This window comes from Pseudorasbora parva, chromosome 16, assembly GCF_024679245.1.
Source record: "Pseudorasbora parva isolate DD20220531a chromosome 16, ASM2467924v1, whole genome shotgun sequence".
Classification (NCBI taxonomy): domain Eukaryota; kingdom Metazoa; phylum Chordata; class Actinopteri; order Cypriniformes; family Gobionidae; genus Pseudorasbora; species Pseudorasbora parva.
In genome coordinates, this window is record NC_090187.1 from 12722585 (window position 1) to 12734910 (window position 12326).

The 12326-nt window shown below is 37.6% G+C and overlaps 1 protein-coding gene across 3 annotated transcripts in view; it reads right to left on the minus strand.

Annotated features, from left to right (window-relative positions):
* iqcg (IQ motif containing G) overlaps positions 1-11648 on the minus strand; it is a 30770-nt gene extending 19122 nt beyond the window's left edge. For all 3 annotated transcript variants that reach the window (XM_067419680.1, XM_067419681.1, XM_067419678.1), the window contains exon 1: positions 11458-11648. In XM_067419680.1, the coding sequence (XP_067275781.1) occupies positions 11458-11556 (99 nt within the window). In that variant the 5' untranslated portion in view covers positions 11557-11648. The remainder of the gene's footprint in view (positions 1-11457) is intronic.
* Positions 11649-12326: the final 678 nt, after the last annotated feature.

Consider the following 12326-nt stretch of genomic DNA (forward strand, 5'->3'; position numbering starts at 1 on the left):
TTTCATGACAATTTAACACATTTTACCACCAATACTTGCTGCTTGAAGCTAATTGTGATATATTTAAAAATATATATTTTATTTATGGGGTAAAACGTGACATGGACATATTTTTGTCAAATTTATCCAGTCACTTTAGTTATACAAACTATTATAAAAGGTCTAACCATGAAAAAATAGATCCAATTATTAACAGACAAGTAAAACAAAACTTTGGAATTGTAAAAAAAAAAAAAAGTTTGAATTATCTAAATCAAAGATATCTAACAATTCTGTTTCAACTTTTAACTATGTTTAAACATTTTAACCATATGACTAAAATTTTAAACAATTTTGATCCTGGTTTATATTTACATTTAAAATATGTAATTTAATCCAATGCATCAAATTACAGGATTTTAAAATACATGGGATAAAAATCTTTTGACAATTAAGATTAATTTAAATGTGGTTTCATGAAAAAAGCACATTTAAACAGCAAAGCAGAACAAAGTGCTGAACAGAGTAAGGAAAAGAAAAACAGAATGCATTATAAAAGTGGAAAAAGCTAAATGAAGCTAAATCCAGTGAGCCTTCACCTAAAAAGCAAATCCTTTACACTTCTTTCTCACAAGAAGCAACAATCAGTGGACCAGAAATATGTCTAATTTCAAATAGCAGAATAAGGCTGATCCCCACTCTGCCCTCCGCATGACCAACATGTGCTGTGCACTCTTGTAATCTAAATATCCTCACCCGCACTTTTGCCGTTTGCCTTTGCAAGAGGATTACATCTACCTGCTTCATAACTTGACGAACAGAATTCGTAATTGGTGTTCAATTAGGTTGTGTAGCCTATTGAGACAGTTATTAAAGCCCTTATGTTACGGTGCTCAACTAGGTCGTATAGCCCGTTTGACAGTCTGTTACAGGCGCTGAAACTGCTGCCACTCTGCAAAAATGCTCCCCCTTTTCACCCTTGCTGAGCCTAGTCAGTACCTGGATGGGAGACCAACTGGGAAAACTAGGTTGCTGCTGGTAGAGGTGTTAGTGAGGCCAGCAGGGGTGCTCACCCTGTGTGAGTCCTAACACCCCAATACAGTGATGGGGACACTGTACTGTAACAAGCACCGTCCTTCCTTCGGATGAGGTGTTAAGCCGAGGTCCTGACTCTTTGTGGTCATTAAAAATCCCATAAAAAATGTGCCCATTGGTCCCTGTCCATCATGGCCTCCTAATCATCCCCCTCTCCTGATTGGCTTCTTGACTCTGTCTCCTCTCCACCAATCAGCTGGTGTGTGGTGAGCGCAATATGCCTGCCGTCGCATCATCAAGGTGGATGCTACACATTGGTGGTGGTTGAGGAAATTCCCCCCTTCTATATGTAAAGCGCTTTGAGTGCCTAGAAAGGGGACGTGGACTTTTTATTTAAAATATTAAACTTTTAAAGTTTAATTTGTACATATTTCTAAATTCAAAAACTTACATGTAAAACATTCATACAACATTATTTACCCATGAGCTGCATTAAACACTATGTAAATGTGTCTAAATGCCACTTCAGATAGAGCTTATGTGCCACACTTCTGCAGTGCAAAGATGTATCTTTTAATGCATATCTCATTTGATTGAAAAAAATTGTGATTTGATTGTTTTTGATAGGAAACAATCTGATTGTGTCTAATTGTTCTCACTGAATTTATTGTTTAAATCAGCATTTTAAAAACAACTTTTCTATTTTAATTTAAAAAATTAACAGATGATGCATACATTTAATAAGATTAGAAAACATTGCTCTTATAATAGTAAAAAGCCCCTGGATATTAATTTAAAGGGACAAATATGGTCCTGTAATAGGAAACTTATAATTGAAATGTGTTTGATGGATTAGAAAGTGCTCCTTTTTCCAAAATTTTTGACTGTGCTCCTACATTTTTATTATTAGGAGCGCAAGTGCTCCTCAAGAAAAAAGTTAACATAGAGCCCTGTAAATCCTTGCTAGTCACAGCAGATGGGACTTCTGCCCGTAGTGGTAAGGGGTGTGACGTTTCCGGACAAATTGTGCTTAGCACTTCAGCCAATAAAGATACATCAAATTACATTTGGCCATCTAACCAATGTAAGACCAATTCATTTTTCGGAGGGATGGGCTTCATAGAAGCAGGAAGCAAACGAGCCGTTCATAGGACAGTGGAGACAGCGGTGTGGAATAAAGGTAAAATATAAGAAAAATATGGCGTTTAAAACAAAAAAAGAAGTATTAAGACATGTTATACTGTGTCCGATAAGCACAACCAAGCCTAGGAAAAAAACAAGGTTAAAATAGAGAATTTCAATAAAAAGAGGCAAATTAGAGTCATTTTGTGGCCGGAAAAATAATACTTTTCATTGATGCCATTACCCACGAAGTGCCTGAACGGCTCTAATAGTCAAGTTGTTTTTATATAATCAATCAATGACGTGTCCGGTGAGCTGCAGTGGAGGCAAGCGAGTGTGGTTAAATCCAGGACGCCACTGGGTCCACCGTCTTATTACTCTGCAATGTATTTGCAGCAGTCTAACTTGCTCTTTTGGCCTCTATGTCACAGAGCTTATAAAGTCTTACGTTGCATGCAGCTCTTTTTAGCAAAGGCTCGGCTTGCAGATGAGTTTTTTAAGATCCCCATAGCGTCAGCAACTGACACAATGTTGAGTGACCCAAACTCAAAAGGGAACGTCTCTGGTTACCTGTTCCCTGAGAGGAAAGAGAAAAAGACATTGCGTAAACTGCTGGGTTACATAGCTCAGAGTCTTTGCCAGCTACGCTCTGCTTCAGTTCAAAGATTTGAAGCTAATGACATTCTTATAGAGGGTCCCGTCTCTATTTTGCATGCTTGAACGCCGTTGGCAGACGAAGCCGTGCTTGCGAGATTTCATAGGGCTTTAGTGTCCTCTTAAAAAAGGTGATCCCCATTGTGTCAACTACTGACACAATGTCTCATTCCCTCCTCTCAAGGAAACAAGGTTACGTTAGGTAACCAGAGACGTTTTCTACGCTGAGTCATCTTCTTTGTGTGTGTTGGCTAGCAACCACACCACCTAACGTGTGGGGCAGGTGGAAAATAAGTGCAATCTGCTGTGACTTCACAATTGTGTTGCATTGTGGGAGCTGCCTTAGACAAGTCGAAAAAAAGAGTGGTAGAGGGTCTGTCCATATAAAGTTCCATAGCTCACATAAACTTCCCTATTTCACTTCAGAATGGTGGCAGAGATTCTCCGCACTCCGAGGGGAAGTGCTTAAGAAGCTTTGCAGGCGTGTGTCAAAAAGTCAAGTGGAGCACACCCCAATACTTTGATTCATTCAGAAAAGAAACAGGTTGCTCAGAAATGGTTCTGATGTGTGTTTTATATACATGTGACCAACTGGGCGGCAACGTCATCAGAACTTAAAGAATTATGGGTATGTTTGGCCAGTTTACATGGCCTGGCATAGCAGGCTAGTGTTCTGGCATGAAAATAATTAAAAATCAGAGAGAAAAACTGAATATGGATCCATGAATATGGATGTGTGTTCAGCGACTCATACAAAATGCAGCTACTAATACAAACAAAACATCTCTGGTTAACTAGAAGAGCATCATTTCATTCGTGTGTTAAAGAGAGATCTGAGAGATGTAAAAGAGGTGATCTGGCCCTCGTTGCCGCTGTTATCAGTGGCGCGGATTTCTTGTGCATACTGTGCAGTCTTCACACAGATGAGCGCTTTAATCTATCACTTAATACCGTTGCAGAGATTTACTAATATTTCTGGTGAAATCAGGAAACAAAATATACAAAAACTCTCCCTGCTCGATGTACAACGTGATGATATTCGGTTTTGATGAAGCAACAAAAATACGAGGGCAGATTAGAAAAGAGAACTTCTGACAAGTTTAACAAAGGACCGGTAGGGATTATAAGCAAAGTTTGCGAATCTATGCCTTTATTCACATGAAAAATCTGGGTACTAACGCTATATTGTGTTTAGATGCACAGATTATGAGATCTATATCGATAAAATTTATACAACCCCATTTAATATACAATTAACTGTCAGTGCCATCTTTTGAACATTCATCATATTCAGCATTGGTTTTATTTTCTTGTCCTCAAACACTCTAATCAGTTTATTTTTAAGTTACACTTAAAAAGAAAATCAATTGTTTTATTGTTTTATTACTTTACTACAAAGGTAATCTTGGGGCTCCTTACCTTTGGAGCGATGCGCTGAGCGAGTTTTTCACAAAGCAAGTATTTCACTCAAGTGCCCACAGCAAGGAGTTATCTAATCCATCAAACATCCTCCCTCCCTCACATCTCCCCCTCCTCCCTATTGACAGAAATGAGAGTGAATGGGAGACTTGAGGGAGGATGTTTCAGCCAGGACTTTTTACTGCGCCGAGTCGAAGTACTCTCAGAAGTGCTATTCCGCCATACATTATAGTCCTCCTTTTTAATCCGCTTAGAAAAGCGCCACGTTTTATTTGTGTCACCATACTTGATCGTTAAACTATTCGTGTAACTGTGTTTAAATAGGGAAAAGGTGGAGGTGTTTGTTCGCTTGTAACTTGATCTCTGTTTGGTACCATAGTGAATGAACTGGGCTTAGTGGGCTAAGCTAAATCTCAGATTGTCACCGCAAATCAGAGAGATTAAGCGCACACACTGAGACGAGAGAGGTATCAGGGTATATACAGCAATCCTTAAGTTAAATGTACTACTTTTTAATACCTTTTTTACTACCTTCAGAATATTTTTTAAAACCATCACGACACTGAATTGCAAGTGTTAATCAGCGACCTTTCTATTATTTACACAGATTTTGACACATATAACATACAAAAAAGAATAGATTTAGAATCGACACCAGGAGGAAATCTGTAATAAGTTATCATTCAGACACAGTAAAATAGATCTCAACATTCACAAAGGTTGGTTAAGGAGAAGCATTACTGCATACACATTTGATTTCAATTAATAATTGGTAATTCAGCAATTAAATTATTTAGTGTTTTTTTTCCAACAACAAAACCTGAGCCAAATATTACATTTCTATAACTGTGATAAGTTGTTGAATTTAACAAAATACTAAAAACTAGTGCTGTCAATCGATTAAAAACTTTAACTATAGATTAATCACACATTTTTTCTGTGACTAATCGCAATTAATCGCAATAAAAAAGAAATGTTTTTTTATGATTTTAATATATTTTTTTATTTAATAATTTTACTGTTAATCAAATTAATGTAGAAACAACATAAAGACAGTATATTTTAAATAGTTGTTTAAATGGCATCTTTTTGTGAATGAAGGCCAGTAGCCTATTACTGATATTAATACAGCTACTGATTTTACATTTATTATTAGGCTTCAAAAACATAACAGTTTTTAATTTAAATCAACTTAAAACAATCTTAACATAAACCGATAATAAATGTCATGTTTACTCCTGCCCTTCCTGTCTGAACAGTTAGGAAATATACAGAAATGTAATAAAGTTATCAAAGTTATATGCAGTCTGCACTGCATAAACTATAAAGTAAATAGTTAATCCTTATTAAAGCTACAAAAGTTATTTAGTCAAGAGCAGCGAGTCATTTTCTCTGTTCCCTTTGTTCTTTAACTTTACTGGCAGGAAGCTTTATTGGCTGCTGTCCCTTTAAGAGCAGACAGACATGCGGATCTCACTGTTAAATACTGTCTATGGATCGCCCCTCATTCTCTCACAACTCTTTTTCTTCATTTTAGACTTTATATTAATCATTTAAGATTGCTCTTATGAGGACAGTCGTTGAAGATATGCCTTGAAGCAAGTCTAAAATAAAACGTAAGCCAGCCACTTCTGTTGAGAGCGCAGTGTTCTGAGATGATGCCGAACAACCACTGAATATGACGTCAGCATCAAACATACGTTGAGACGGAGACGAAAGATCTTTGATTATGTGCCCAGATATGCTAAAGCCCATATTTAAACGAACTAACGCAAACGCAGATAGAATTTCAATCAGAATAGGACACCTAATAGTCTGAAAAAATATAGGGATGCACCGATCATGATTTTACATGGCCGATTCCGATACCGATTTCTTTCAAGCAAAGTGGCCGATTCCGATACCCAGGGCCGGCTCTAGCTCTTTGGTTGCCCTAGGCGAGATAAGTTTTGCGCCCCCCACCCCTCCCCACTCACTTTTATCGTCTCTAATTCAGCACATGTCTGTTTTCCTAGGCCAACCCCTAACCGAGAAGCACTTATTATTAAACATGTTCGAAGCTTTATTTCCACTTTTCAAACATTTTATCACTTTTTATTGAAAATAAATGCCTTTCCGATCTGATATGTGACGGGAAAAGGGAATAGAGCGAGTGTGGCAAAAGGCGGAATTGAACCTCTGATCGACCTGCATCTAATCTTGATGCCATGCGTCTTACCACTACACTACAGCCCCCGTTCAGAATTTGGTGAACACAGCATATTTGTGTTTAATGTAAATAATATGGCATCTTTCGTTAGGCTGCTCCAGTAAAAAAAAAAAAAAAAAAAAAACGAGAGGCCGATACGGAAACGAGAGGCCGATAAATACGAGAGTATTTATTTCCTTCTGACGCCCACGTAGAGAGCGTTTTCATAAATAACATGCATACGTTATCCATATTTATAACGAACTGGACTTTTGATATTTAAATGACATCCATGTAGGTTATTGTAGATTATTGTCAGTGAAGTTATGTTTGCAATACGTATAGTAATTATGTAGAAAACTAGCAAGTGATAGCTTAGTGACAATATTAATAATATTTATAAAATAATATTTACTACATATTAGTTGATAAGATTGATACTAAGTAATTTTATTTTGTTCGACAACTTGGCTGAGATAAGAAGACTAAACTCTATGGGCTTTCTTTCGATTTTCTTTCTTTCTTTCTTTCTTTCTCTTTGTCCGTCCCTGTACATATGCGGGTTTAGACGCCTCATTTTTGATGAACGCGCAAGATGAGCACTTGCCTGACCTAAAGCCTGAACTAATAATTAATAATCACCATCAATTCAATCTAATAATCAGGTTGATAAGTAATTAAAGGTGTGGCTGAGGGGGCGCCCCATGATGATCATGTTTAATGAACATTATGTTGTATTTCGCTTGTTCCGATTCAAAGCTTAATGGGAAGTAATGGGCGACATTAGAGCGGGCTCGCGCCCCTAACACAATTGTCGCCCTAGGCAACCGCCTAGCTCGCCTATAGCAAACGCCGGCCCTGCCGATACCGATTTCTTTCAAGCAAAGTGGCCGATTCCGATACCGATTTCCGATTTTATTTCATTTTAAGCAACAAACAATAAAGAAAGAAAGTATACATGAACAAGATGTTTATTTGTTATTTAATAGGCCAATTTGGCTTTTGGCCAATGAAAATGCAGTGTGCAATCTGAAATTAATAGGAAATTTAATTAGGTTGAACCTATTTTAAAAATTAACATTACCTATTAACTTTAACATATGCACATTCTGCAATCCAAACAACACAATCAACACACATTGAACAATCCAAACAAAGAATTAACTTAAATCAGCATTTGTTTTTAAATTCAGTTTAAAGGGGGAAAAAAGTCTTTACCAGTTAAATTAAAATAAATAATTAAATTAAATAATTTTAAAAAGTTTATAATTGTTCCAAAAATGTTAAATCAAATAATGTTTAGTGCAACGAAAAAAACAAGGAAAACAAAGATGCTACAGCAAATTAATTCGATGTAATTAAGGTAAGGTAAAATAAAAAATAAAATAAAAATGATCATCCTTAACTGATAGTATTTCAATTCAAAAGTGCATGGATGTTCTTTTTTTACAAACAGAAGCATTTCGGCTCTCACAAGTTAGTCTGTTTCGTTTCTCTTCCAACACGTGAGAAGCTGAGCTGAACAAGTGCTCACTATCTACGCTTGTGCACGGCGCAGAGAGGAGCAACTTCAGCGAGTGCAGGAAAGCGGCTCTTACCGTATTTGTGTGCCAGTAAACCAACGGCTGTTTGCTTCTTGGTATCTGTGCTTCAGACAGGTAGCTCTGCATTTCCAGTCTTGATCGCATATTGCAAAATACTTCCACACAAGTGACGTTCGCGAATGATTGTATTTGTAATATAAGCGTATGTGGATTGCGCAAGCGGGCGCACTTCCGGAAAAATCGGCGGAAAGAAAAAAAAAAGCCGCCGGTTGCCGGTCGCGCGCTAGAAGCAAAAACCGTCCGGTTCCGATTTTGGGCCGGTCAACCGGTGCATCCCTAAAAAAATAATACCCAATTTGGAGAAAAAAAATACCTCTGAGGCGACATTTAACACTTTTAATGGCCTTAAATTTGACAATTTGGATTTATCACTTTTTAATACTTTTTAAAACCCCGCGGACACCCTGGGTATGTATCAACTCGTTTTAGTTAAGGGAATAACATAGTTTAATATGAAAAAGCGGTGAAGTATCCCTTTAAGACAAGTCATTTCACTCTGCGGCCATCTTTGAAATGCCTCCCGTGCATGCAAGTGCAGCTTCTTTGAACAGAGAAACATCAAATTCTTCAAAACTCTTCACCAAGCTTACAATAAAAAATAAAAAAAATGTTTTTATTTGAAAACAAACCGCTGATGAAATCTGACTACAACTATTTTTTTTGTAAACGCTCAAAATAAAAAATAATTTCAACCAGGACAAAGCTAATATGCTAAAATATCTAGCTTCCGGTGGACCACCCTCCATATTCAACCCTGCGATGAATAGGGGTGACCCCAAATAGTTTAAGATTCGATTTTATTTATTTATCAAAATGTTCTTTTATATTCATGTGATCTTCTGTATTTCAATCTTGGCCTTAACATTGCGGCAAGCAGCGAGCGAGGGGCCGCGAGAGCGGGCCGGTGACGAGTGCTAATGAGTGCCAGCTGCGCGCCACACCAGTCTCGTCGCCCGGCCGAGTGACGGGAGCATAAAAAGAAGAGTGAGGCAGTGGAAGACGAGAGTGGACCAGGCCTGGATTTTATGTTATGTTTTTTTTACGTTTTGTTGTGTGTGTGCGGGCAGTCGTCCGTGAGGGGCTGCCCGCGGTTTATTATGCGTGTGTGGGCAGTCGTCCATGAGGGGCTGCCAGCGGTTTACTTTCGTTTTGTTAATTTATTTTGAAATTACAGTTTGTTGAATGTTCGCCGGTTCCTGCCTCCTTCCTTCCATGAACCCGTTACACACATGTTATGAGAAATCGGTTTACAAATGTTTATCCACCACATTACCTTTTATTTAAACCTAAGTTTAAAACCTTATTTATAAGAAAGACTTTGTTAATTTGTCTGTCAGTTGGCAGGCAGTTTTGGTCGCTTTATTAAAGGGGTACTTCAGCGCTGGGAAGATGAATCTGTATTTAAACTGGGTCATCAATGTTGTAGAAATGTGAAATTATTTTTGAATTTGGTGCTTTCTAGACTGAGAAAAGACAGAAAATGTATTTTTGTCTCATGGGGTGATTTTTCCATAAAAGGTCATTGTAGTCATTTGAAAGACTACAATTCCCAGAATGCTTCGCTGCCCTGTGAGGCCATTCCCAAAGCCAACAACTTGATTACTGTGACTGAGTTGGAGAAGACACTACAATTAAAAACTGAACGTGTCTGTTTAATATAATGAGTGAGTCACCGCGCGAGTATCAGAGCACTGAGCACTAACTGCAGGAATGAGATAAATGAGCTGAGCTCTCGTGATGAGAGCTGAGGTAATCGTGACTACACTCGCGGCATACATTCACAACGTGTGTTCAGTCTGGCGCGTTTCAGTTCATGCCTTTGCAAGCTTAACTTTCATTGAAATTAATTTGAGACGTTAAAAGACTTACATTGCTCACCATAGCTCAGTTTAAATGAGTGCTTGTAGCAGCCAGCTGAGCTGTGAGTGTGATCTCCCATCCCTCATGTGCGGGTTCAAAACATGCAGAAATGGCTCCCTCTACTGGCTGTAGACTTTAGCCGTTGCCCAAACATTCCTCCTATGATGCAAATATCGTCAATTTGCGTCATAGGAGGCATTTTTCCAAAAATAAAATGCATAAATCTCTTGTCTCGGGGGGATATGCGGGGGGAAAGCACAATCATTTGAATATACTCCAGGGAATCTACTGATACATTTACATTTATGCATTTGGCAGACGCTTTTATCCAAAGCGACTTACATTGCACTCAAGGTACACATTTTACATTTTTGTCAATTCTTGCTTTCCCTGGGAATCGAACCCATGACCTTGGGGTTGCTAGCGCCATGCTCTTCTCATTGAGCTACAGCAAATGCGACAAAGCATATGCATATGATATGCTTATGATACATAGCATATGCTTTGTATCATAAGCATATGCATATGATACAAAGCATATGCTAATCGCTGAAGTAACCCTTTAAAAGTTGTTGCTATTTGAAGTGTGTAAAGGGAAAAAAAATTGTTTTACCCTCCTGCTGACTAGTGTCGTGCCCCTCCCAACCCATTCACACACACATAGATTTGACTTAGCCTAGAAATCTAGACGCACCCTAGCGGCAGCAAATCTAATCTGCCGCGAGAGTCGTCTAGCAACTCTAAATACAGTTCTGAGCTGTAAACGCCAAACTCTGGTCGGGCCAATCACATCGTGCATATAGTCGGTGGGCGGGGCTTAACATAATGACGGCTGAGTTGCGCTTGTCTGCTTCACAGAAACTAGCGAACGGTGGTCTTTCGAATCAGCTCACGACTCTGGAAGACTTGGAGTTAAGCTTTTCTCTGAGAAAAGAACAAATAACGGCACTGAAGTCATTCTTAAAAAGGGAGATTTATTTCCTTTATCTGCAAGAGCTACTTAATATCAGAGAAATCATTTCTGGTATTCAGTCAAAAAGGAAATGGAGTAACGTACTGACAGGTTAGAATTTTAGTCCCATTATTATTATTATTATTATTATTATTATTATTATTATTATTATTTTAATAATGTGTGTTTTAACATAACTCCAATTAAAATAAAACCTTGGTCAACAAATCCTTGATTAGCTCTACAAACTGCTTAATTTAACCCTTATTGGTGCAGTCCACCAAAATAGGTTAACAACAATAGAAACAAAAAACACTGAACATAATACTGCAAGATAATAATGTCAAACATATAACATAAAATAAGCAAAAATAGTACCTGTAGTGGTACAACAGCTTAATCTGGGGCAGTAACGTTACTCTTCAAAGGACAGCTTGGTTATAAACCCCTAAAAGGTGCATTATAGTAGGCTACCTAGTAGGTTATGTACGTACTTTAAAGTTACTACTATTACTTTTTAGGAGAAAATAAGACACAAATATGCCCTGTTAATGGTATTACTCCAGCGCCAAGCTGTTGTATTCCTACAGGATATAAACAGAAAACAATTCTGAGATTAAAGTAGTGGTGTTAACGTTACTCACAGTCTCCGCTCCCGGGCGTATAATGTTTCCTAACACTGACAGCTGATCAGCGTGGTCCTGCAGCACAGTACACGCTATGAGCACATCCACAGGCATCATGCTTATTCTGACTAAACGTATGGAAAAATAAAGAAAATAGCAATTAACTTTATACGCAACGGGTTCCTTTCTATCACCCTAAACAAACAGGCAATGAGGAGGTGCTTCCGCAAACGGCGTCCGTTGTCATGACAGCACGTCTTGTACACAGATCCGCTCCATTTGTTGGGTATTTTTCCACACCAGATTTAATATTTTTTAGCGTTAATGCACAGAATATTTGTACTATGTAGTTACCTATTTTTGTCTGTTCGCAGCGTGTAAACTAAACTCACATAAGCATATTTCTCTCACATGTGACGTCATAACGTCACGCCATAACCAAGCAAGTCTGTTTATTAATAAAAATGTGCATTATGTAATTTTGTATTATTATTATTATTTATTTTTTATTTAATTATATGTCATTTGTTAAGTGTATGTAGCTATTAACATACAAATGTATTATATTATGCTATTTCTTCGTGTTTTTAATGTAGGCTTATTATTGTTTTTGTTTTCCATTTTTTTCTGTACTCTTCATATTGCATGTTTTATGTAAAGAACGATTTAAACGTTTAAAATGTTTAGAATGCCTATTTATGAAAATTTTCATTTATTACATTTCCTCATTCTCATTTCCATCATGTCTGCGTTTACCAGTGTTGTTTAAACATTCAATATTAAGATCTTCTATTATCTACCTTTAAAACTAATGTACAACTCAAACCAATTGCAAATAGCGTTGACGTTTTAGAACAGTGGTTTTCATGACTGTTGCTTTTTCGAAC